Source organism: Squalius cephalus (genome assembly GCF_949319135.1).
Source record: "Squalius cephalus genome assembly, chromosome: 1".
NCBI classification, from domain to species: Eukaryota; Metazoa; Chordata; class Actinopteri; order Cypriniformes; family Leuciscidae; genus Squalius; species Squalius cephalus.
The window spans coordinates 38,355,414-38,383,319 of NC_137122.1; the positions used below are offsets into that span (position 1 = coordinate 38,355,414).

General features: G+C 37.7%; 1 protein-coding gene across 9 annotated transcripts in view; it reads left to right on the plus strand.

The window, feature by feature from the left end:
- Positions 1 to 26,364, plus strand: part of cacna1aa (calcium channel, voltage-dependent, P/Q type, alpha 1A subunit, a) — a 120,986-nt gene extending 94,622 nt beyond the window's left edge. For 6 of the 9 annotated variants that reach the window (XM_079865367.1, XM_079865370.1, XM_079865368.1 and 3 more), the window contains 6 exons: positions 663 to 772; positions 1,375 to 1,510; positions 3,263 to 3,376; positions 16,405 to 16,606; positions 19,158 to 19,402; positions 21,826 to 26,364. In XM_079865367.1, coding sequence (XP_079721493.1) covers positions 663 to 772; positions 1,375 to 1,510; positions 3,263 to 3,376; positions 16,405 to 16,606; positions 19,158 to 19,402; positions 21,826 to 22,440 — 1,422 coding nt within the window. In that variant the 3' untranslated portion in view covers positions 22,441 to 26,364. The remainder of the gene's footprint in view (positions 1 to 662; positions 773 to 1,374; positions 1,511 to 3,262; positions 3,377 to 16,404; positions 16,607 to 19,157; positions 19,403 to 21,825) is intronic. The other 3 variants (XM_079865369.1, XM_079865374.1, XM_079865371.1) reach the window with 2 other exon arrangements.
- The last annotated feature ends 1,542 nt before the right edge of the window (positions 26,365 to 27,906 follow it).

Below are 27,906 nucleotides of genomic sequence, written 5' to 3' on the forward strand. Positions count from 1 at the left end.
AACAGCTGTGCTTCTAAATATTTTTGTGGAAAGTGTGATATTTTTTTCAGGATTCTTTTATGAATAGAGATAATTTATTTGAAATACAAATCTTTTGCAACATTATAAATGTATTTACTGTCCATTTTGACCAATTCAATGTGTCCTTGCTGATATAAAATTAATTATATATATATATATATATATATATATATATATATATATATATATAGTTTATTTATTTTTTTAGCTGAGCCTAAACTTTTGAATGGTAGTGCGTATCTGCTAAAAGTGAATTCCTGTCTACGTTATATGTGTACACTTGTGTATAAGTTACTTCATAGCTAACAATCAACCCAATCTTGATATTATCGGGGTCTGCTGAATGACACCAAGATTTATCATCACTGTTTAGCAGTCAGTTGGTTACAGACACTTTTCATTTACTGGGACAATGAAAGTAAATGATTTCTCAGCATGGTACCATCGACAGCTTTCAGGCAGTACAACTCACAGGATAAATCCATTTACCCATAATGCTCCTGGAATGCCTCCTGACTGACCGCTGCTGGATCCCCTCCCCATTCGCACATGGGATGCTTAGCATCCCATGTTTTTCCCCAACCCCATTTTCCCATCAGCTTGCCTGATACCAGCTGTAGGCCATGTTGTATCTTACACAGAATCGAACGCCATTAATGTTTCAGCGTGTGGAGCCGCCGTCTCCAAGCCAGGATGTGGGGCAGGGACTTACTGGCCTTCCTGAAACTCAACTGCACCCAGCAAATCATCTGTGAGTAGCACCCTCTCCATTTCCTTCCCAGTCTCTCTCCCCAAGTATTAAAGTTTTTAGTGTAAATTTCAGTGTTAACAAATTACTGACATAAATATTAATAAAGGGTTTTTCTTTTATTATTTTGTCAATGATGACGAAACAGAGACAAAAAAGAATTACATTAATGTGTACATTATGACAATAATTAAATTATTTTATAGTAAATTATAGGATTAGAGGAATTATAGCAAAATATCAACCATTTTTGTTTAGGAAAAATCCAGAAAGAATATAAGTGAAAGAGTTTCAATTAACCTAATCCCAGTCAGTAATGACAAGTATTCATTCTAGTTAGAATAACATTTATTTAAACTAATAAATATGACATGATGACATGTTGAATTCAAATTCTGGCCACTTTTCATTCTCTTCTTTTTTATAATCCATGACCAATAAAACAAAAACAACAAACGTTAATGAAGATCATTTTCCCTCTCCTTGACTCTAATGGACATCTAATGAGAAAAATCATCTAAACCACAATGCGCATCAAACCAGAGCCTTGAGCCCTTCAAGAAATGTAGAGAGCTTGTAAACTGACTAAATATGTGTGTTGTCAGGCCTGTTGATGAAAGGATACCGGAGAGCCAATCATGGGTGACGGCGCGAGCTCAAGAGATGTCTCAGAAAGCAGGCAGCTGGAGTCCTGAAGGCCAACACCCAGACGACACAGCAGATAACCACAGACAATCTCAGGTACACAGAGCCTGCCCCATCTCATTTACAATTTACTATTAGGGTATTCATATAAATGCTTGAAATTATGGTAAAAAAAAAATTAGTTTAGGTTAGTGCATCACTGCATTCTTAACCTCAAGCATTACCAGATTAATATGGTGGTACAACAATAAATACAAGTAAAATTGTCCCCACACACTACTGTATGAGATAAAACAATAGTTTTCTAAATGTGAGAGCCACTATTTCATTAGTTATGAATTCTACAGCAGCATGCTAACTCACTCACAGCATGATAATTATTTGTTAGAGCTCAGGACGTTCATGTAGTGTCACTCCATTGGACGTCGCAGTGGATCGATAATATTTTCTCTGCCTTTTTAAGATAGCATATCAGATATTCAGTCTTTTGTGGAGGGTATTTATTTGAGGGTGTTTTTCATAACCATGAATGGCTGGTCTGTCTATCCCTCATCCATGTGCATCTCATTGGCAGAGAGCAACAAAGCACCTTCTCTGTTGCTGAGTAAAAACTGAATTCAGCAGACTTACACACTCTCTTATTCTCGTCTATATTTCCCCTCAGTCTGTGTGTCCATCTGTTATCGTTTATTTTATTTTATTACTCTCACATGTCTGCTTTGTACGGTGAAGCTCATGTCATGGAATATATGCATTAATATTCAGCTGTCTGGGAAGGATGTTTAAACCCTTCCACAGTTCTGAGTGCCATTGTACTGTCAGGAGTTGAGACACTCCTGCCCAGCTAAACTATTTATTAAATTCATGACTGGAACAGCAGGTGTTTTTATCCTAATCTCATCAATGGGGAAGGCAACTTAAGTGATTCATAAGAAGGAAGTAACAAAAGCTACAGAACAAAGTCCCCAAATTGCTTGGAAAAACAAGATCTTCTGAGCAGATACAGTGAGAAACAGTGAGAGAATATAGTTCAGTGAGAAAAAAAAATAAATAATAATTATATATATATATATATATATATATATATATATATATATATATATTTATATTTATATTTATATTTATATTTATATAGGAAAACCTTAAATGTATAGTTCACCCAAAAATGAAAACTGAACAATTAAAAATACCCTAATTTAATCACCCTCATATTGATCGAAACCCATATGACTTGTTTTCTATGGGACATAAAGAATGACTTTTTGAAGAATATCTTAAGTGTGATGACAGTGAATGAGGACATTCAATCCCCAATGACAAAAAAGAGGATTCCCACATGGTCCATAAAACTAGTGCACTGTAATCTTCTGAAGCCATAATTTTGAATTATAGTGCACACATCATTGGAGCAACAATTTGAGCAAAGATATGACTAACCCTTTAACAAAAGTCCATATATGTGAGTCAACAAAAGAGATGTGTGTCCATATATTTCAAGTTGACGCCCTATATCCTGTTTTAAAACTATTTGTGAAAGAGATACAGCGTTGTTTGTAATACCAACATCTCCTGATCTTCTCCGGATAATCTTGTCATCGAATCCCTGCATGTACTTGATAACAGCATCAGATCACTTTATGCAAACCCAACAGCAGTGGCGTGTAGAACAGAGGCTGGGGCAGGACTGTCCTGCTACTCTTGCATCTCCCCACAGGGTGAAGGGAGAAATGAAGGTGGAGATGTCCTCCTTCCATCCACTGTGCTTAGGCCTGCCTCTCAGGCTCCTGGCATTCCGCTCTTGCCTGCTGTCCCTGGGCAGTCATGCATGGTCTCCCTCTGTTTCTGCAGACAGTAGAGATGAGAGAGATGGGGCGGGACGGTTACTCGGACACTGAGCACTATCTGCCGATGGAAGGCCATGGCAGGGCTGCTTCCATGCCTCGACTCCCAGCAGACAACCAAGTGAGCGCCTCATCCTGTCATTCCTTTGTGTTTCCCCCCTTCCTTTTCTTCTACCCCCTTTTCACATCTGTCTTTCCTTTCCTGGCCCTCCAAACAACCCACTTTCCATTGCTGCCTTTGCATTAAACAAATGTGTCCATTGACCAGATAAAGCAAAGAGAACCCATTATAGCATCTGCAATGGATTGATGTCCTGTACAAGCAAGTGTGAGGGTGAGTTACAAACAAGTGAATTATGTTAAGTCACTAATTCCTAACCACTCTAAATGGCTGAAAGATGCATCAGATCAAGTATACAGCGATGCAGTTTCTTGAGTGGAAGACTGGAAGTTGGTATAGCAGCCAGTTGGGAGCAGTGACATTTTTTAACCGGGTATGCTGGGTGGCGCGTTTTGTCAAAAATGCACCTGGTACAGAAACTTTAGATGGGCTTATAATAAGCGAGACGCTCGCGTTCGCTCTAGACAGAGTGTTAGCTGCTCAGTTGCTTGCTCTCATGACACATAGCAACACAGCTAAAGTATTCCTTATATGTTTGACCTGTTATTGAAAGTAGCCTACATTTACCTGTTAATGCCTTCACATGCACCCGTAAAAGCTTGAGTTGTGTTTGAGTTGAGTCAGGTGCGACTTGCAAAAAGGCAGTTTTTTAAACCATATGAGAATGCGGGACAATGATGACGATACATAACAACAGAGCGTAGGCGCCAAAGCTGTTCTAGATCCGCTTACCCGAAACCCTTCTTAACTGGCAGATTTGAAGAAAATTTCCATCGTTCGTCAAATAAATAAATGACAGAGAGTTACATACGTATTGCAAACATTTCACCATGTAAGCTTTATGGTACACCTCAAAAAAGGAAATTTATAGAAATGTATAATGTTAATATTAAGTAGCAAGTCCACGAATGGCTTGGGTATGCAGAGCATTCGCAGCCTGTATGGACCGCACGTCCCTGATAGCAGCATATATTACATTTTCATTAGAGACTTAAGTCTAGCTGTCCAAATACTTAGTGTCATGTTGTGTATCAATCTTCATAACAGATAAAATTCTAAAGAAAAAAAATTGCCTTTTAATGCTGTGAATTAATAGGAAAACATGTTGGGCCCAGAACAGATCCATGATCTTCATCCGCATACCTGTCATAAATATGCATTTTAAGTTTCTGTAATTATCAGAATATGTGTTTGATGTGATGTATTTAAGGATACATATTTTTTGCATTCAAACACTCTCTTATTGTAATTGTCTAGATATATGATATCTAGCATATTACAACATGCACCCTCTTTACTTATGATGCATATTTGATGCAGGTCTAGAACAGGTAGAATTTGTGTGTATGTGTTTTTCTTTTCTTTTTTCCTTATCATATTTCTCACCACTCGTTCATACAGACCCAAATATACACATGTCCTTGCCACAGAAAGCAGTTTTATACAAAAAGCAGTGTGTCACACAAATAGGACATCTGAATGCTCTGTGTTCATAAAACACAATACCCAGATGACATACTACATTCTATGGGATTTTGTAGCACACTTTGCTATCCCATGTTGCTGTGGGAACTGAGAAGCTGAGAGATTAGAAAAGTAATTTTTTTTTCTCCCTGAATTAATCATCTAATCATGCTGTTTCATTATAGAATATGTCTTTTCTTCTCTCTTTCTCGTTTTCTTTTCTCTTTAAATTCTTATTTTCCTTTTTGGGTTTAGCTAACTTTAGCTAACTCAGTAAAGAAGTTACTCAGTGTTCGTACAGTATCTTTACAGTATTTTTCTATTGTAAATTAAGCTTTGCGTTTAACTGTATTTACAGTGCAGTATTACTTTATATAAGTGCTAAAGTGTATATAAATTCTGTTTTGCCCAAGTTTGAACTGCATTTCATTCAGGGTCTTAAAGCTCAGTGGAATTTGATGCTGAAGCAAACAGTGACTTGGGAGTTGGTACTGAGATGTGGATTTGTGTGAGCATGTGTATGTGTGTGTGTTTATATCTCCCAAGTTTATGTATGTACACTGCCGTTCAAAAGGTAGGGGTCTCTAAGATTATTTTTTTTTTTAAGAAATTAATTATTGGATTCAGCAAGGATGGATTATATTGATCAGAAGTGACAGTGAAGATATTTATAATGTTAAACCACGAAAAATATTTAGCAGCACAACTGTCAATCATCATATTAGAATGATTTCTGAAGGATCATGTGACACTGAAGACTGGAGTAATGATGATACAGATACAGATCTGAAAATACAGATTCACAGGAATTAATGACATTTTACAATATATTCAAAAAGAAAACAGTTCTTTTAAATTGTAATAATATTTCACAATATTACTGTTAAGCTGTAATTTTATTGCAAATAAATGCAGCCTTGGAGCATAAAAGACTTCATAAAAAATTAAAAAATAAAAACTTATCGACCCCAAACTTTTGAACAGAACAGTGTGAGAGTAATTTACATACATTTCAGAAACCAAGTATAAGAGAGTTTTGTTGGTGTGGTCTCATGCTATACGTACTGTATATGTGTGCAGTGTTGTAGTAGAATACCTCTCTATGGCCACTGTGTCTTGTGATGATCACTGTACCGTTCCTCACCGTATCATTCTGTGTGGTGTACTGTGACGTGTCTCTAACACTGCCTCTGGCCCTCAGTTTGTGTGCTGCTGTGGTAAGTGTCTTTTTCCGTCTCCACTGCTTCTGTGTCTAACCAGGTTCTCTGTGTCTTTCTTTTCTCTCTTTATTTATATATCTCTCTCTCCTTATTCCCTCCCCTCTTTCGCTCTGTTTTTGGCCTCCCCATCCTAATTACTGCATGAACCCCATCTCCACCTTTTTCTTCTTTTGAGTGCAATCTCTGTTTCTCTCTCCTTCTCTTTCATGCCTGGGGTCACCCACTGTTAATGTGCTTTGTCTTGTGTAAATGCGGCCCTATGTGCTTCATATGTGTGTATTTGTATGGACATATTTTTGGCGTGTCTTGTGCTTTTATGGAAATGGCTGTATAGCAGCCAAGGAGGAAAGGACGGCACCGGGGAGATAATCTCACTGTATGTGCAACCTCTCTCGTTCATTATTACTTTTTTCTCCGTCATCACTCTGTTTGACCCTGTCTGACTCTAACATCTGTCTTTCTGTCTCTCTGGCCAATTCTCTGGAAATCACATCATGTGTGCCCGAATATTTCATGAGAAAATACTAGAAAAAACGTTCAATACTGTAACGTTGTTGTTGTTGTTTTTGTTTTTTGACATTAATTTTAAAAAAAAGAAGAAATTATTAAAATACCCATTATTTCAGCCATTGTAGCAAACTTAATTCAAAATGTTTGATGAAATAATAGTCAAAATTAACTGAAAAAATTAAGGCAATTAAGGAAGAACCATATGTAATATTTAACATATGTATTTAAAAGAAAATTATATATATACACAGTTGTAATCTAAATTATTCAACCCCCTTTGCAAATCAGGTTTATTGGCAAAATGTACAGACTTTACAGTCTGTAACAGACTTTCAGCTGTTTGCAATGAACAAATCAAATAAAAGTAATTGAAATAGCTCAACACAACAAATGTTTCAAGTGGTTTCCCCAAATTCAACTGAAAATACAACTTTTGATGACTTCTGCAATCTCAAAATTATTCAACCACTTCATGGCAAGCATCTTTAGTACTTAGTGGAACACCCTTTTGCTGTTATGACCTGCTGCAAACGAGATGTATAACTAGACACCTGGTTCTGGCAGCGTTTCTGAGGTATCTTAGCCCATTCCTCATGAGCAATGGCCTCCAGTTCAATAATATTCAGTAACCGCCTTCTTCAAATCCCACCAGATATCTTCTATAGGGCTTTTCACACTGCGCTTAACTCTGGGTTACCGTTGTTCTAAACACCGCTTTTAACCCTGGGTAAAGGAGCATTTCACACTTGTAATTTAGATGCGGGGTTAGCACCACTTTTTAACCGGGGTTTTGAAACCCTGCTCTGGAGCAGTGCAAGCACCTCTTTTGCGGTGTTATCTCCACTTTGCGGTGCCGAACTTGTACAGTGCGAAACGATGTGGTGTTAGAATGTTACAACTAGATGCTTAGCAACCAACAACCAATCTTACATTATGCGCTTTGGGCAGTCACTGAAACAACGTGCGATGTATATAAACAGTCGTTTCTGCGTATGATAGGAAAAATATCAAAAGGCGATGGAAAAAGCGACAATTGGAGTGAAGGAAAAAAACTTGATATTACAGTAAGCAATGTGCAGTGGCGGCTCCAGACAATTTTGATTGGGGGGGCAATGGGGGGTCCTGGGGCCTCATTTATAAACGTTGCGTACGCACAAAAGAAGGCGTACGCCGCTCTCTACGCAATAATTGGTATTTATAAAAAGCAAACTTGACGGGAAAATGTGCGGTCCTTCACGCAAGCTCTGACCCAGGCGTACGCACAAAAACGGGTGAAATGAGAAATGGCGACACCGTCGGCAGATGGAAGAAACACGTGAAAGTGTGTGAAACTGTAGATCGTTGTGTAAAAGAAATGGCAATACTGCCTCTCATAAATAACATGAAGATTTCACAAAGCAAGTCTTACAATTAACAGTCTACACAAACACCCGTTTGATCGATCTGCAGTGTAAAACAAACAAAATCAAATGAAGATTACAACAGAAATGCAATTTAACACATATTTGCTAAAAGAAAAGTGAAATATGTTCTGCAATAATATTGGCATGTTATGCAATTCATCATCATAACACATCTGTAGCTTGTCAGATGCAATCAAATGGATGGTAATAAAAAGCCATGATGCCATCACAATACGTAATGACGCACAATGGCTGATCATGCGCTTCACGCTTGCGCGTGAGTGAAGTTACGTTTCTTGGTTTTCCTCTGTGTTTGCCATGATTTCGCAATCGATGAATATTAACTTGTTTCACGGTCTATTTATGGGCAACTATGGGCGTGACATGAAGCCGCAAAAGCTGCGCTACATTTAGAATTGATTGTGATTTATTAAGGGAAAACTGCGTAGGATGTGCGTGCGCACGGTTTTATAAATCCGAATATTTCTGTGCGTACGCACGTCCTATGTTTCATCCGTACGCCACTTCTGACGCAAATCCTACGCAAAGTTTTATAAATGAGGCCACTGGTCATTTCAAGGGGGGTCTCATGAAAACCAACAGAAAATACAGTGGACACGGCTAATAACTACATATTACTGCTACTAAACAACAAAAACAACACAGCATATCAACTACTTTGTTTTTAATTAATTAATCAATTGCAGTTTGCAAACAATATGCTCGAACTTTAATTGCCATAGCCACACCCATGACAGAAAACATATTTACAAAATAGTATCTATTCTCTATGGAAGCTTGTTTCCGCCACTGAATAATAAATAAATAATAATAATTGCGACTTTTTATCTCACAATTCTGACTTTTTTTCTCACAATTGCGATATATCAAATCAGAATTGTGACTTTTTTCCTCAGAATTGCGAGATATAAAGAAATAAAGTTTCAATTGCGAGATATAAAGTCGCAATTCTGAGAAATAAAATCGCAATTGCGAGATATAAAGTCAGAATTGCATGATATAAAGTCGCAATTGCGTGTTATAAAGTCAGAATTGTGAGATATAAACTATTCTGAGGTAAAAAAAAAAAAAAAAAAAAAGTCCCTTAGAAAAAAGTTCGGTATTTATGGAAGGGGCCACCGGAGGAAAATAGGGGAGGGTCATGTCTTTTTATTCTTTGTTGAGGGGAGGGTCATCCAACTTTTTTTAGTCTAGGGGGAGGGTCACCCAACTTTTATATTCATTAAAACAGCAACATTTCAAAGTGGCTTGTTTGGTGCTATTTTTTTCCATTTAGCTCCATGTTGATCTCGCGTTATCAGCCCCCCTTCGATATCAGATAGGTCTGACCCAACAAAAATCCAGTTTGGCGCTGTTTGACAGTGCGCGCTTCAGTTCGCGCTTAGAAAAAGTGCATCATGTCAGAACAGAATGCCAAAGAAATGTTTACCCGGCAAAGCTTTAAAGCACGAGCAAATAATGAACTTTTGTTAAGTGCAGTGTCCTGTGAGTGTAACTCTACCGCTGCATTAACATGTGATGTGAACGTACGTCGAGTTTAACAGTATTGGGACTGAGGCGCCAGAACTGCTGATAGAATGTGCGCTGTAGCGCGATACTACCATATTTTAGTTTCCATTCTTATTTTGTTTCCACGATGTGTAAGATGTAGGGCTACCACCAGCCGCGGCGCTACCATTGGGCCCGGGTGGGCATTTAGGTCCGGGCCCACCCATTTTCTATAGCCTATGGTTTTGTACGTTTCTTCATTCGGATCTATTTGCGATGATCGATCCAAATTCTAAACAAAAAGTTTACATGCTTCGTCCTTGTTACATTATTCATTAAGATAATAATTAATAAATGCACGCATAATTATCAGTGAACTTGATAAATGTTGCAGATATGTTTTACATGCATGCACAAACAAATGCCTTTCAACTTGTGTGTGCAAAATTCAGAATAAAATGAATGTGCAGCAATTTGTACAAATACAGAGTCTGTAGGCCTAGGCCTACTGTGTTGTTACCATTAAATAAGCTCATTTAGTTTCATTTTTGTTAAAATATAATAATGTTATTTTTTCATCTATGTTGATTATGAAAAGTGAACCGCACACACGAGTATACGCAATATCGAGAGACATGGAGCGGGTCAGACATGATTTTGACCACTTAATTAAGTTTTGTTTTGCAGAAAACGATTTTTTTAAGTGAATTTCGTTTTGTATAAATTGTATCTTAATTTTAATATATATATATTTTTTTATCAACCAATTGCCAAATACCAAATATAGCAGACAACACAATCATAGAGGCGCCCGCGTGGTCACTTGCACTTCTCGTAAACAGGAGCGCATCTCATCCTAACTTAACGAAACTCAGCATATGCCTCACATACATGAAATATACCTTAAGAAAGCTTGAAATGTCTTTTTAACAATTTAAAACGAAAAGAAATAGGCTACTCTCTGGTTATGTAATGGTGTGCATTTCTCTCTATAGGCGTGTTCACTACTACGGAGATGGCGATCGTCTACTTCATCTTTACAGCTGTTGTTGCTGTTAATAAACTAAAAATAATAGGCTTTTAATTTTATTAAACAATAAATTAAATGAAATTTGTTTATCAATATTGTGTGTGTGTGTGTGTGTGTGTGTGTGTGTGTGTGTGTGTGTGTGTGTGTGTGTGTGTGTGTGTGTGTGTGTGTGTGTGTGTCGAAATAATTTGTCCGCAGCTGCTCCAAAAAAAACAAACAAAAAAAAACAGTCAAAAACCCCACTGTCAGTGTTTTGTAAGGAACAGGCAAATATGTTCAATATAGCAGGAGACATTTTAATTGTTTACTAATAAAACAGTTATTTTTTATATCAGTGTCGGCTAGACAGATGAAGTTGACGACTCGCGATCTTCGCAGCGCTACCACATCTTTAAATCACTATTAGTAGGCTATTATTTAAGTTAACATAAAATACATAGACCTACACCACAAAAACTAGTTGAGGATAAATTCGTTAAAATTGGGCGATTCCAGTGAATGGACGTGACATTTGCAGTCAAAACTTAAAATAAAAATTCTCAGAAAATGCATTTATTTGAAACGTCTGAAAGGAGTCAAGACATTAGAAAAATATCAGTCTACACATGCGTTTTATATTTAATATGAGGGAAATACACATGTGACGTGACACAAACAAATCTTTAACTTTTAGGTGGCAAAATATTTTTTAGTAATTCTATAAATTACACTGTGCAAACCAAAATATATATACCCACCGGATGAATAAAGATCGGCCTCCACAGAAAATTAAATTTGATATTATTTTTATTTTATTTTTCGTGTTTGCATTTATGTGAAAAAAAAATAAAATAAATAAATTACGGACGTGACAGTTCTCCATTACGCACGGACATGACTGCTCTGAAGCGACTTTAAAAATTGCACAGAGACCTCAAACAGAAAGCACAAAGCCTTTCTTTAAAGTGAATTTCATTTTTTTTTTTATTAATTTTATCTTAATTTTAATCAATGTTTCATCTGGATTTAATAAATAAGAAGTAGTCTAAATATAGTAGAAAATAGATAATCATGACACGGAGGCGCGGGCGAGTGAACTGGACTCTTAAATGAACCGAAACTCAGCGTAAGGTATGCTACTTGCCTCATAGACCTGAGAAATATATAGAAAGCTTGAAATGTCTACTTTTAAACATGCAGAACAATTCAAAACGAAGGAAAACAGACTGCTTTCTCCTTATGAAATGTACATTTCTCTCTGGCGCGTCCTGAGAAGATCGCGACGCATCGTCAACTTCATCTTTGCAGTAGACACAGAAAACACTTGTTTATTAAAAACAATTAAAATGTCTAGCTATATATGACATATTAATAATCATTACTTTTGCCGGTTCTTTGTGACAGCTTTTAGATGCTTTATTCGCAACGCCACCCACATGTTGAACGCGTCACACCACATCAGCACCGAAAACATGATTTTTTTTCAAATCTAAAATAAAAAATCGTGATACGAACCGAATCGTAGGTTTGGTCTATCGTTACAGCCAGATGAGAAAGCAAGAGTTTATGGTTTAAAAAACAAACAAACAATGGCTATCTGAACATCTTTGCCAAGCGCAAACCAGTACAGAATTAGGCTAATCAATAAATTATCGGGGAGGGTCATGCCTTTTTTCACAATCATTTTGGAGGGTCATAGAAAAAATTATTGCTGGCGAAGGGAGGGTCATGTCTTTTTTGACAACAGATCTCAAAACTCCTCCGGTGGCCCCTTAAATAAATAACGAACAGTCCCTTAGAATTCCCTTAGAATTGGACTTTATATCTCACAATTGTGAGTTTATATCTCACAATTCTGAGAAAAGATGTCAGAATTGCGAGATATAAACTCGCAATTATGTGTTATAAAGTCAGAATTGCGTGACAGTCGCAATTGCGAGAAAAAAATCAGAATTCTGACTTTATAAGACGCAATTGTGACTTTATTTCACGCAATTCTGACTTTATATCTCGCAATTCTGACTTAATAACACGCAATTGCGACTATTTCACGCAATTCTGACTTTTTATCTCACAATTGCGATATATCAAGTCAGAATTGTGACTTTTTTCCTCAGAATTGCGAGATATAAAGTCAGAATTGCATGATATAAAGTCGCAAATGCGTGTTATAAAGTCAGAATTGTGAGATATAAACTATTCTAAGGTAAAAAAAAAAAAAAATACTGACTTTATATCTCGCAATTCTGAGAAATAAAGACAGAATTGCGAGATGTAAACTCGCAATTGTGAGATAAAAAGTCGCAATTATCTTTTAAAATGTTTTATTCTGTGGCGGAAACAAGCTTCCATAATTATCATACTCTCGTTATTATTCTCATATTATTATACCTTTTGATTGCCATACTTCTGTCCAGTTTCCTTCTGGCATCTTCTCTGCTCCTCTTTTGTCCAACAAAGCGATCCATTTTTAGCTTCAAGCTATAGCTGTAGCAGCTCTTGCGGGCTCGCGGCAGCACCTTGAACGCAATGACGCAAGGCGCAGCGACGTTCATGGGGCGTCGCAGTGATTCTTATGTTTATATTTTTTTATGTCAAATAAATTATTAATTATTATTTTTCTGCGTAGTTTGAAGAGAAACATTTTTAAATCTTTATCCCGGATATATATATATTTTTAATCAGGAAGGGGGTGGGGGGTCAAGGCGTTTTTTGGGAGGGTCTTGAGACCCCCCAAGACCCCCCCTGGCGCCGCCGGTGGCAATGTGTAACATGAGGATGCGCAATGCTAGAGCTTTTATGTAAGCAGGTCACATGCTGTGTTCGTCTAGTCAGTAACACTGACACTGCAAATATGCAAATAAGGACTTTAACCCAGGGTTTAGGAATGTGCAGTGTGAAACTGCAGCTTATGAATACCCAGGATTAACTGTTATACCCCAGGTATAGTATGAGCAGTGATAAACGTGAATAAAGATAACCCAGGATTCTGTTTACCCAGGGTTAACTATTTCAAGCGTGAAAAGCCCTTATGGGTTTCAAGTCAGGTGACTGTGATGGCCACTGTAGAATCTTCCAGGACTTCTTCTGCAAACAAGCCTTGGTGGAATTTGAGGTATGCTGGGGATCATTGTCCTGTTGGAAGGTCCAATGACCCCCAAGCTTCAGCTTCCTCACTGACGGCATGACGCTTTCTCCTAGGATTTCCTGATACTTCAATGAAATGATACTTCATGGGTATACACCACCATGCTTAACTGTAGAAAGAGTGTTCTTTTCAGCAGATGCTTCATTCTTCTTCCTCCAGACATATCACTGATCCATAGGGCCGAAAAGATCCAGTTTTGTTTCATCGCTCCACAGAACAGAATCCCTTCTGTGGCTTATTTAAATGAGTTTGAGCACTTTTCTTGTGCTTTTGGGTCAGTAGTGGTGTACGTCTTGGAGTTCTGGCATGGAAACCGCATGCGTTTAGTACTCGCCTTACTGTGCAAGCTGAAACCTGAGTGCCTGTGTCCACCAAGTCTTGCTGCAGGTCTTTTGCAGTCACTCGAGGGTTTTTCTGAACCTGTCTTCTCAGAAATATGGTTGCATATGCTTGAGACAAATCCTGTTTTGCAGATTTGTGCTATTGTGAGGGATTCTATTCAGGGGGTTGAATAATTTTGAGAATTATTTTTTGCCAATAAACCTGATTTGCAATGGGGGTTGAATAATGAATGTGTATATGTACATATGTATATATATATATATATATATATATATATATATATATATATATATATATATATATATATATATATATATAGCATTATTATTTGTACAGCACAGACATATTTTTAGATTTGTGTGCAGATAAAACCACACAAAACTCCTTGTCTGCCTCCTCCTAATTTATATCTGCTATCTTTGTGCTTTGCAACACTCATTATGTGCTGTGCTCATGTGCATGTTACATGTATATGCATATGTCTCCACAGTCTTTGTGCGTGAGTCTGCAATTATCTGTGCTATGACTGTGAGCGTGTGACTGTGTTGCTGCGCAGAGATGTACGTTTTGGTTTTCAATGTGTCACTGGGAGAAAAGAGGGACTTTCTAAGGCGTTTTTTTAATTTTATTTGTTGTTTTATTATTTTTAGAAAAGTTTGGATGTGTTATTGAGTAACACTTACATCTATACTGGAATATAGTTGTTGAATGCATGATGAAGGAACAACCACTTGTCCTCAGGAAATAAATAATATAAATGAAAACATATAATTTTAAATAAAAAATAAAAAACCTAAAAATATAATGCTACTGTGATGGAAGTGGGTGAGAAAAAAATAATACATGTTGCTTTCTATAAAATGCAAAACTGTAAGGTAACATTCCTCTACACTGTTTATGTTTTCAAAAAAAGAGAAATGAAAATTGACTTGCTGCACTCTCCTAGTCTGTATTTGCTACAGGTTACACATCAAAATGGGTGTATGATTTCTATTTGTATCAGATTTCTACAAATGAATCAGTAACTGAAAACTCTTCATGGTATGTAATGTTCCATCCACGACTCTAGGTGTCAGTGTTGATGGTGTTTGATAGTGAAGCTGCACCAAAACAGTCAATTTCATGCTTTTTTGAGATGGAAAGGCTCTAATCAGACTAGAGCAAAGGGTCCAGGGCTTGAGCCACTGCAAACCACCCCACTCTGCACGTCCCTCTTCCTAGACCATATATGTGGTGTTGCCCCACACATTCTCTCTAAAGCCTGGACAGCCCCCTCTCTTCACTCTTTGCGGTGTGCATGACTGTGAGTGATGGATAGAGGGGTCTGCTGGAAGAAATGTGCTTCTCTCAAATGTTGTAGTAGAATGTTTTTATAACCAATGAGTATTTTGACTTCATAGATTCAGTCCTGGATGCATGCGGGGCACGACCTTTTGCAGCTATCTTTCAGTTTCTCTCTCTTTTTTTCATATTTTTTCTATCTTTCTCCTCTTCTCGGTCTCTGCATGGTGAATGGTGATTTTGTTTATTTGTTCGCTGGTATCGGCTGAGTGTGTTCGTCAGGTCATACACAATAAAATCACACCAACTCCCAGACCTGCAGAATTTAACACAAGTTTGAAGTCATCATATTGCCCATTTACACCTGGTATTAAGATATGTTTGGGTAGATAACAAATGGTCTGCACTATCTACAGATGTAAGCAGGGTGATTGTCTTGTTTTCCAATAAAAATATCAAAAAATATCCTTAAAACAAGATCAATTTACTTGAGAAGCAAAAGTATGTAAAATAGCATGACTTGTTGTTTTTGGAGATATATCCATTAGTCTTCAGTGTCACATGATCCTTCAGAAATCATTCTAATATCCTGAATTGTTGCTCCAAAATCTTATCAATAATTGTGCTCCTTAATACTTCATGGAAACTGAGAGATGTTTTTTCAGTTAAAAAGAACAGCATTTATTTAAAGTAAAAATCTTTTGATTTATTGTATCCTTGCTAAATAAAAGTGTGTATGTGTATATATATATTTTTTATTTTTTTATTTTTTTATTTTTTAAATCTTACTGACCCCAAACTTTTGAATGATGATTCAAGTGATGTGTATATTCACAAAATTGTATACTGTTTCCCTTATATTATCAATATATTATATTATCAAAAGTGGCCACAGGAGACTCATAAGTCTCAGCTGACCACTTGTGTCGGGATCACCCGAGACGGATGTTAATACCAGGTGCAAACAAGGCCGTACATTCGCACGACCATCTGCCTGCCGTTACTAAATACTACAGAAATGAAGCTCCCTTCTCAAATCTTCCAGACCCATCTATTTCCAATAAACAGAAAACTCTCTCTTCCTTCGCTCCCTTTTCTTTTCTCTCCCTACCTCTTTCTCTGTCCTGTGCCGACTCTTTCAGCAGACCATCACCGATAACAGTCCTATGAAGCGCTCAGCTTCATCTCTGGGACACGGGCGTCCAGGCCGCTCATTGCGGGGTGAGGACTACGCCATGGAGAGGGTCATCCCAGAAGAGGGTCACAGACATGGGCATCGCCATCGAGACCGCAGTCACCGCGCGTCAGAGCGGTCCCTGAGCCGCTACACTGATGCTGATACAGGTCAGAGACGAAAGCATATATGGGCCATTCTACAGAATTGGTGAAAACTGCTGTCCCACAACCAAAAAAAAAACACATTTAAAAAGCATTTAAGAGTTAAAATTTTAGATGTTTACAAAGATCCCTCTATTATCTTTTGAATCCCACAGTATAATTTAAAATATCAGTAAGCTTAATATACAGTACCAGTCAAAAGTTTGGAAACATTACTATTTTTAATGTTTTTGAAAGAAGTCTCTTATGCTCATCAAGCCTGCAGTTAAAAAAAAAAAAAAAAAAAAAAAAACAGTAATATTATGAAATATTATTACAATTTAAAAATAATGGTTCTCTTTTTTTAATATACTTTAAAATGTAATTTATTTTTGTGATGCAAAGCTGAATTTTCATCAGCAAGTACTCCAGTCTTTGGTGTCTTATGATCCTTCAGAAATCATTCTAATATGCTGATTTATGATCAATGTTGGAAACAGTTGTGCTGCTTAATATTTTTTTTTATAACCTGAGATACTTTTTTCAGGATTATTTGATGAATAAAAAGTTAAAAAGAACAGTATTTATTTAGAATAGAAATCTTTTGTAACAATATACACTACCGTTCAAAAGTTTGGGAACAATAACTATTTTTTTTTAAAGAAATTAGTACTTTAATTCAACAAGAATGCGTTAAATTGATAAAAGGTGATGGTAACGATTTATATTGTTAGAAATGTTTTTATTTTGAATAAATGCTGTTTTTATGAATAAATGCTGTTAACGTTTTACTCATCAATGAATCCTGAAAAAAGTATTCCAAAAAAATATATTAAACAGCACAACTGTTTCCATCATTGATAATAACTGAGTATCAAATCATCATATTAGAATGATTTCTGAAGGATCATAAGACACCAAAGACTGGAGTACTTGCTGATGAAAATTCAGCTTTGCATCACAAAAATAAATTACATTTTAAAATATATTAAAAAAGAGAACCATTATTTTAAATTGTAATAATATTTCATAATATTACTGGTTTTTTTTTTTTGTTGTTGTTGTTTTTTTTAACTGCAGGCTTGATGAGCATAAGAGACTTCTTTCAAAAACATTAAAAATAGTAATGTTTCCAAACTTTTGACTGGTACTGTATAAAATCATCATTTATTGGGTACTTTCAATTGGGAGGTGGCTGTCCCGAACCCTAACCCCTAAATCTCAGCTTGTGAAAATGATATTGTCATTTATTTTGTATTTTATTTTTAAATCACTAAAACTTTAATAAAAAAATGTTTCCCACATTTTCAAGTGACTACCGAAACAGTGTGTGTTTTAGTCCATTGGCTGAGACTGATTTTAACCACACCCCTACATTTTTGATCAGGAAATATTCCTGTGTGCCTCTCTCTCATAGCTTCTCTTTCATTGTACCATCATTTTGAGGGAAATGTGTTCAAAAGTCTGAAAATCTGTGTGTAACTTTAAGGAACGTCACTACCAAACACCTTTTTTTCTGCAATTAAGCAAACTTTTTGGGTGCTATTCCATAAAATTTTGTTTTTATGTGTGTACAACTGTTCAGAACTGTGCTAGATAACCATGTGCGGGGTTATCATCTTTGAACTAGGCTCATAAGTATCTTAAATTGTCACTACCGAAACATTTGGTTAAGTTTCGGTTGTGACATCATGGTTTTTTGAGTATTATTCGATAAAATTTAGTTGTTGTGTGTGTGTGTACAACTGTTCAGAACTGTGCTAGTTAATCATGTGCTGATTAGCATCTTTGAATTAGGCTCAAAAATAGCTAAAATTGTCACTACCGAAACAGTCATGACCATAACGTCATCATTGTTTTGGTAGTGACAAAAGCATAATCATTTATTTGGGGGAAATAAACAAAACTTTCGTACAGTTATGCAAATCATTAGTATCTTGGTATGTTTTAGTATGTGAGTTAAAATTCTGTAATGGATTGTGGTCGCTACCAATACATGTGCCGTCATGACCGAAACATGGATGTTTTGTCTAAAATAAAGTATATTGAATTATCAACTAAGATGTTATTATAGTGTTTGGTTCAATGTATATTCAAACTAATGAATCCTTAACTTTGAAATCAGTATGATTAACTTATTCATAATACAACAAATCTTATAAATGAAATATTGTTAAAATTGTAATTGTTACTGATTTACCTGTGAAAACTTTTTTTTAAAATAGCAAAAAATATGTTTACAAGGTAGATGTAAACAAAATATGAATAGGTCAACATAAGCCTTCTTATTAAATTATTTATTATTGTGTTTCGGTAGTGACAAATTTGGGGAGAGGAAAAATAGTCCAAAACCTTCTGAAAATACAATATGATAATTAACTGCACTAGAAATGTGTACCTTGGATATTATACAATTTGCATATATACAAAATTTGTGGAAAAAGACACATTTTTGCAAGACGTTTCCAACTCTGACTTTGAACCAGTTCTGTAGAATGGCCCATATATTTCTGTGTATAACAGAATAGGAGAAGCTAATACTAGTACCATTTTTCTCTCTCTGGCTGTGGCCTAGCAGGTCTTGGTACTGATCTCAGCACCACCACACAGTCAGGAGACCTGCCATCCAAGGAGAGAGACCGGGGCCGGGCCAAAGACCGCAAGCACCACCATCATCACCATCACCACCACAGTTCTGTAGATAAGGAGCACTACGGACATGAGAGAGAACGAGGGGACTACAGCCACAGACAGTCTAGAGAGGGAGACCGCCGCTGGTCCCGCTCACCGAGTGAGGGCAGAGAGTGCCTGACTCACAGACAGGTGGGCAATTCATTCATAATGAACATGTGCTCATAATGAATCTTATCACAGTTGAGCATTTCTGCAGCACTGAAGTAAAAAAAAACAAAAAAACTCTTAATCAGTATTTTTGTCTTCACAGTTTTCTGGTAAAATGATCAAAGCATCCTTTTTTCTTTTTTTTTAAAGGGGGGGAAAAGTTACATTTACAAAGAAAAAAAATCCAGAAAGTATTTACAGTGCTTCACTTTTTCCACATTTTGTTATTTTACAGCCTTTTTCCAAAATGGATTAAATTCATTATTTTCCTCAAAATTCTACAAACAATACCCCGTAATGACAACATGAGAGAAGTTTGTTTGAAATCTTTGCAAGTTTATTAAAAATGAAAAACGAAAAGAAAAAAAAAATAGCCTTTGCTCAATACTTTGTTGAAGCACCTTTGCCACCAATTGCAGCCTCAAATCTTTTTGAGTATGATGCTACAAGCTTGGCACACCTATTTTTGGGCAGTTTCTCCCATTCTTCTTGGCAGAAGCGCTCAAGCTCCATCAGGTTAAATGGAATTGCTGCATTCATCTTCCCCTCGATCCTGACTAGTCTCCCAGTTCCTGACACTGAAAAACATCCCCACAGCATGATGCTGGCCAGGTGATGAGAGGTGCCTGGTCTTCTCCAGACATGACGCTTACCATTCAGGCCAAAATGTTCAATCTGTGTGTCATCAGACCAGAGAATTTTGTTTCTCATGGTCTGAGAGTCCCCTGGGCGGGCTGTCACGTGCCTTTTACGGGGAGAGACGGGGCTGCCGTTTGGGCCACTCTACCATACAGGCCTTGATTGGTGGAGTGGTGCAGAGGTGGTTGTTCTTCTGGAAGGTTCTCCTCTCTCCACAGAGAAATGCTAGAGCTCTGTCAGAGTGACCACCGGGTTCTTGGTCACCTCCCTGACAAAGGCCCTTCTCCCCCAATCGCTCAGTTTGGTCGGGCAGCAAGCTCTAGGAAGAGTCCCGGTGGTTCCAAACTTCTTCCATTTACGGATGATGGAGGCCACTGTGATCATTGGGACCTTCAGTGCTGCAGAAATTGTTCTGTACCCTTTGCCCGATCTATGCCTCGATACAATCCTGTCTCAGAGGTCTAGAGACAATTCCTTGGACTTCATGGCTTGGTTTGTGCTCTGACATGCAGTGTTAAGACAGGTGTGTGCCTTTCCAAATCATGTCCGATCAACTGGACCGATCAAAATTTGTAAAGATTTCAAACAAACTTCTCTCACGTTGTCATTACGGGGTATTGTTTTGTGTGTGTGTGTGTGTGTGTGTACGAGTTTTGCCCAACTTTGAACTGCATTTCATTCAGGGTCTTAAAGCTCAGTGGAATTTGATGCTGAAGCAAACAGTGACTTGGGAGTTGGTACTGAGATGTGGATTTGTGTGAGCATGTGTATGTGTGTGTGTTTATATCTCCCAAGTTTATGTATGTACACTGGCGTTCAAAAGGTCACGAAGATTTTTTTTTTTTTTTTTTTAAGAAATTAATTATTGGATTCAGCAAGGATGGATTATATTGATCAGAAGTGACAGTGAAGATATTTATAATGTTAAACCACAAAAAAAAAATTAGCAAATATATTTTATAGATATGTTTCTTAAACAGTAAATCAGTATATTAGAATGATTTCTGAAGGATCATGTGACACTGAGTAGTAATGGAGTAGTAATGATTTTTTCTTCCCAAATCTATTTTAAGAAAACTGTAATTTTAAAATGTAATATTTCACATTTTGTTTTTTGATCAATGAGAAATGAGCATAGAAACTTCTTTCAAAAACATTCAAACAAACTGTGTTTTTATTGTTTTACTGGAAAACAAGACAAAACAACTGATTGGGAAAATGATTAAATGATTTTTGCAGAGAAGGCATGTTTCTTGTATTACAACAGGATGTTTAACTTAAAAGATCCATGTTTTAGGTCTGTTGTTGAGTCATTTTATGCTGTCTGTTATCTAAATAATATTGTGACAATATCTGGTCCGGCCCAAAAATGATGTGATCAGTTTAAATTTCAGTTTCATTTGAATTGTCATTAACTAGCCTAGTTTGTCAAGAACAAACCTGAAGTTATTTTCACAGCTGCAACAGAATTCAATTCTTTTTGTTTTTTGTTTGTTTTTTCTTCCTTGTGTCCTCTCTTTTCCCTGTGATATGTTGCTTAATTTTGGTCGTTTATTTTATGGCTGTTTGCATCGGTCGCTTTGCTCTACTGCTTTGCAATGTCTCTCATTCTTGCATCTCTCTCTGTCTCTCTCTCTTTTATGACTGCGCTCTCTCCTCTCTTACTGCGGTGTGTGTTTGTGTGTGTCACCTCCTACTGTCTTTCTTCTTGTTGTGTGGTTAATTTTGTGGTTCTGTTTTATTTGCCTTGTTCCATTTTCATGTAGGGCAGTAGTTCAGTAAGCGGCAGTCCAGTCCCCTCCACCTCCGGGACCAGCACTCCCCGCCGCGGCCGGCGTCAGCTACCCCAAACCCCTGCAACGCCCCGGCCCCACGTCACCTATTCTCCCGTGGTCCGTAAGCCCATCGGTGGCACCCCCCCTCCCGGCCAGCAGAACCGACTCCCTACCCCGACCTCCCGGCGGTTCAGTCCGCCTGGCCCCGAGCCCCCGCTTCCCCCTCACCACCACTCGTCGCCTCCCCACCACGGCTCTCCCCGCTCCTCCCGTCATGCGCACTGGGGCCCTGGTCCTACGGAGAGTGTGGAGGGCGACGGTTTCTACGACGACCAAGACTACGAGTTCAATCACAACGAGCCTCCATCTTACGAGCAAAGCCCTGTGCAGGGCAACCCTCACCCACATTCCCCCAGGACTTCCCGCCACAGCACCCCCTCTCAGGGCCACCCGCGGCGCATGCCGAACGGCTACCGTTCGTCCTCGCCCTCTCCGCACCACCACGCCCCCACCCACCCGGGAACGCATAAGCCTCCTCATCCCAGAGGGCCCAGGAAGGGCCTCCATGAACCCTACAGTGAGACTGATGAGGATGACTGGTGCTAGCCTCTGGGACGGGGAGGGGCGAGTCCTTCCGCACTTTTCTGGAACGGACTGCCACCACGCAGAGCGTAGGCTCACAGTAAAACAATACTCTCGCTGGATTGGCAGATCTGTCCGGGGAAACACTTGGCAGTGCGCTGAATGTCCACAGGGGAAATCAAGGCATGATTCGTTTCTTTCTATTTCTTGTTTCTTTTCCATTTCCTCTGCTGCCAAGTGTTTCCCTGAAAGCGACGGACCGCTGACAGTGAATATGAAGACAAACGAATATGAAATCCTGTTCCTAGCCTTTTTCTGAAGAATACAAAAAATGTTTTGATAAGGAGGAGGAATGTCTGAACTTTTTCCCCCAGGACATTTCATGCAGTCCCTCCGGAAATGAGACGCTACAAACTCTTTAGCACTCGTTTAAAAAAAAAAGGTGGATCACTTTTTATTTCACAGAACTTGACTGGAGATTCGTTTATTGCAAAAATCAGTCCAGATGCTGGGAAATATCGATGAGTTTTATCATCTATGTTTACTGTTAATAATTATCCCAGTTGAGGGGGAGGCGTGCGGGTAAGTTGTGGGTGGGAGATGGAGGTGAACTCACCTGAACTAAAATAGGAAAGCCCACCCTGCACTTCAGCCCCCCAAACGCAAGAAAGAAGAATCATAAACAAACAGACAAAACAGGAGAGAAAAACGCAAAGCTCCTCACTATTTCTTCTTCTTCGGCTTCGTCTTCTGCTTCTCATTGGAAACACTGGAGTTTGAATCTTCTGTTTCACTGCCCAGCTTTGTTTGAACTCCTAAAAAATAAATCCTTTGGAAATCCTGCATGATTGAAAAAAAAAAAAAAACAAGTTAAAAAATACACAGAAACTTTGGATAAAAGGGGGAAGGGGGGATAAATTCTTTGGCTCCTTTGTCATGTCCGTGACGTTCTTTCTCTCTCCCGTCGACGCCCCCCCGTCTCTCTCTCTCTCTCGACTCTCTGAGATCCCTCTCTCCTGAGGGATAGGGGAGATGAAGCCATTGCTAACGTTCAAACTACTAGTAAAAGGGTGACCAGAGAGATGTTCGCAGTTTTGTTGTACCAGATTTGGTGCCAAATACCACATACAATAAAGATTGTGAAAACAGATAGCACAATTACTTTTTAAGCTTGAGACATTTGATAACATTTTATTTACATTCCTCTATCACTGTATAGATAATTTGCTCACTTGCACAAAAATGCAGATATAGTAGCACATAAAATATACAAACATATAACAGGCAAAGGATGAATAAACATGCTCTTCCAGTCTTCCAGGGTACATGCAGAGAGAGAGAGATATATGGGGGGAGAAGAGAGAGAGAGAGAACCTCTCCATCTTTACATATGATTTCATGTTGATAATGACAATGTGTGTATAAAGATGATCACATAAATAAGTAATGATAAGTGATGATGAAGATAATGATGATGATGATGCTTTTAATTTCATTTTCTACCTGTTTTTGTATTTGACTGCCACTCTTTGTATTGCCATACTTGTTTTCATGTGAGTTTTGTGTAGATGGTGTGTGGAGCTCTGTGATAGTGATCCATTATGGGCCATGACAGAAACCCATCTGACCTTCAGCTGACGTCCTCGGTAGCTCGACGACTTGGACTGTTTCTATGGAAACACTTTCTCAGCCATATCAGTGAGCGTTAATGACAGTTTGAAGCATGCATCTGATCTCAAGTCTCTGTAACTGTGAACACTTTTTATCAAGAAGGAAAAAAAAATGAAAAAGAAAGTAGAGGAAGAGCTGACTAGTTATCAACCATTTTGATAGAAACATGATATAAACGTCTTAGAAGACGTTTCGATATTAAAAAGAGCGTTTAGATGTTAGTTAACAAGAATCAATTAGGTTGGCGTAAAAATCTTATATTTTATAAAAATCTTTACTGTCATAAATCTTCCTTTTAAATGCTGATTTTTATTTATTTTTTTATAATTATTTATTAATATTTATTTATTTTATACCTTTAAGCCAGTTGTTTTCAACCAGGGGGCCAGAAGTAAACAATGACTTCAATTATTAAATGAATTAGTTTTGATATATTCAAATAATCTAATCGCATAATAAATTGTAGTTAATTAAAACTCCCCCCAAAAAGATACAAAACAAGCAGCTTTGTCATGATTATAGAAGACATGCCAGAAATGGGGGGCCTTCAAATCAAAAAGCTTGAGAACCATTGCTTTAAACTGACCTAAAAAAAAAAATCCCTAAGACATTTCAATGTGTAGGTAAATGTGAGAAGGTAACTGAGCTCCACTACCTCTACTCAATCAGCAGATGGCGCTGTGATCCACATTGTTCGGCAGCCAGAGGTTCTGGCTCTGTCAGTCTCACCTTTTTCTGTTCCATGTTTGTCAATGACCTGTACATTGAGAGTCGTAATATGTGTCTGTCACCGATGGTGCACCGTTCTGTGTTCAGGAAATGTAACACAGCCAGTCAAACTGCACAGGAACATGTAACACAGCCAATCAAACTGCATGGGTGAAACAATGACCGGGCCTTTTCTGCCAAAACTTGTCTCTTGTGTCCCACTGATCTTTGTGTCTCTTCGGCCCACATTACCATTGCCATCTCAGTATTCTTTACGAGGCAGAATCCTCTGTGGAATGACTCCGCATACACAGACACGCTGCCGATCGAGTCCAACTTTGCAGCATGTGCAAATTAGACGCTGTATGTAGCATTTACTACCACATTTTCACGTACAGTCCCACTTGAGTGAGTCCTGTATGTAGCACTACTGATGAAATTGTGGCTCTCCTTTAAGACTCTATGTATAAGTGTGCCCACAACTGGTGAGTATTGTCTTAGAGGATGTAAACACAAGATACAGAATCCAAGTTTCATGTCTCCCCTTGCTAGTTGAGCATTACTAGATTCTGTGGTCATTGTTTCTTTGAGAACTGCATTCTTATTACTGAGATTAATCAGTGCCTTATTCAGCATTATTTAGACTGCACGTCTCTTTACACATTTATACAGCTGCAGTGTGTTGGTTTGCAGTGAAAAACAGTCTTTCTCTTGATTTATTTTATCCACAACAGGCATTTAGCTTGAGTGACTTGAGTTTTTATATGGAGAGTATCTATATGCAATACAAACCCGTTTTGAGTTGCAACAGGCGTATAAGGAAATCATGTGTCTGTGTGTTTGTGAGCAATGTGTGTTTGTATACGTTTGTGATCAGGTCCATGAGGATGCGTTTGACAAAAATCAACACGTGAATGATTTTCAGTCATCCTAATTTGCATGCATGATGTTCCCTCAGCGTCTTGCTGTGTGTGTGTGTGTGTGTGTGTGTGTGTGTGGCTGTGAGGTAAAAGACAAGCGATTGTCTGGATAGGACATCGACATTTCTCATCGTCTGTCATAATTCATCGTTACTAACAACCTCATGTTTGGCAAAACAAGTGACACTTAAAAATACAATGCCGATGTGGGAGTCACACTGTAAAAAGAAGAAACTAAAAACACGCAAGGTTTTGTCAGAAAAAAAAAATGTAGAAAAGCATTTACCTCGAGAACTGCATGTGCAATGTGCATGCCACAGCGTTTGATAAAAAGTCATCTGCAGGAATTCAAAAAATGAAATGTTTTGTAGAAAAAACACGAGTACAGATAAATCTTTTTTAAAGTAATATATTCCTTTATGCTCTATTTTTTAAAACAAACAAAAAAATTGCATATTCTGGGGAGGAAAATCACTTTGATGCAACTTCAGGTTGTTAATTTCTTTCTGTTTCTAGCTGTTTTTCTTTTCCTTTTCTGCCAACTAGAAGGAGAGACACTTCAACACTATGTTCAGGGCACGACATTATGACTACTGTCACACACACACAAAAAAAAGAACGAAATAAAAGAGTCAAGAAGAAAATCTTTGCTGTTGTGCGCAAAACTCTTTTTAGTTCTGAAATCCCACATGTTCATCTTCCTCTGCTTTCACTGTTTTGAGTTTCTGACTCTTACACAATTCCAAAGGAATGTGCATTTGGCAAACCGGGTCATGATTGTGAGTACATGAGTGAGGTTACACAGAGCTGAATGCATCCTCTTATTCACAGAATTTAAGGTTTAGCCTTATCTGACACATAGAGGGATCAGACCACAGGAGTAGTCATAAGACCTCCAGGGCTTCAGAGGTGAAGTGCCTTGCTTAAATTGAGTATGGTCAGGAGAAAGTGCTCTGAGCAGGATTTAACACTTTCCATTCTTGGTGCTGCTATCAGTACCCCACTCACACTGCTGACAAATGTTTAAAAAGTATTTCTTTTCATATTTTTCTCTCCGTTTCCCAATTTTTATTACAAATTATGGTCCTTATTTTGTCCCACTTGTGCTTTAATGGCAGCGCCGTTTGAGCCACAAGCATGATGATCATGTTATCCAGCATGTTTTTAAAAGCATCTTGTGAGCTTCAGTGGTAATATGAAAATCAAATACAAAGAGTTAAAGGGGGAAAAAAACTCACCCTCATGTCATTTCAAACCTGTATGACTTTATTCTGTGGAATATAAAAGAAGATAATTTGAGAAATGTTTCAGTCAGGTTTTTTCACTGTATGTCAATGGTAACCAAAACTGTTTGATTACTAACAGTTTAAAAAAATATGTTTGATTGGAACGGCATGAGGGAGAACTATCCCTTTTAAATGGTCAATGTTACAAGTTAAATAGCTGAGTTAAATATTTTTTTTTCTTATTCTATATTCTTATAGTTTTAGGCCTGGTTTCACAGACAGGGCTTAGATTAAACCAGAGTAGCTTTTTTTTTTTAAAGTAGCTTTTATATATGCCTTATAAAAACATTACTGTTGTGCGTCTTGAGACAAAACAATGGCACTGATATATTTTAAGATGTGTCAGTGCAAGTTGCTTTCCGTTAAAACAGCTCAAACATGCATTTTAATCTGTGAAACTGGGGGTTAGTGTATTTCCAAGGCTAAATAATAATTTTAAAAAATCATAGATTTTTAATGTGATCGCCGACTATCCCACATATAAATTATGAGGCCGCACATAGGCAGAGCGTGTTGGCCACGGGTCATAAAATTAACTGGGGCTTTGGCCAAAAATGCACCTGCACATTTAAACTAAATCTATAAAAATAAAGTTAAAATCAAAATTTAATTTAAAGTGTCGATTGCAGCATTGCAAGGTGCACTGCGTAATATTTAGGAGGATCTGTTGACAGAAATGCAATATCATACATAACTATGTTTTCAGTGGTATAAAGACCTTACATAATGAACCGTTATGTTTTTATTACCTTAAAACGAGCCATTTCTATCTACATACACCGCGGTCCCCTTACATTGAAACGCGCCGACATGTTTCTACAGTAGCCCTAAACGGACAAATGTTTCGTCACTATGTTGTACTTTGTGCAAAGAAGCTAGCTAAAGCTAGCACAATGATGAACAAG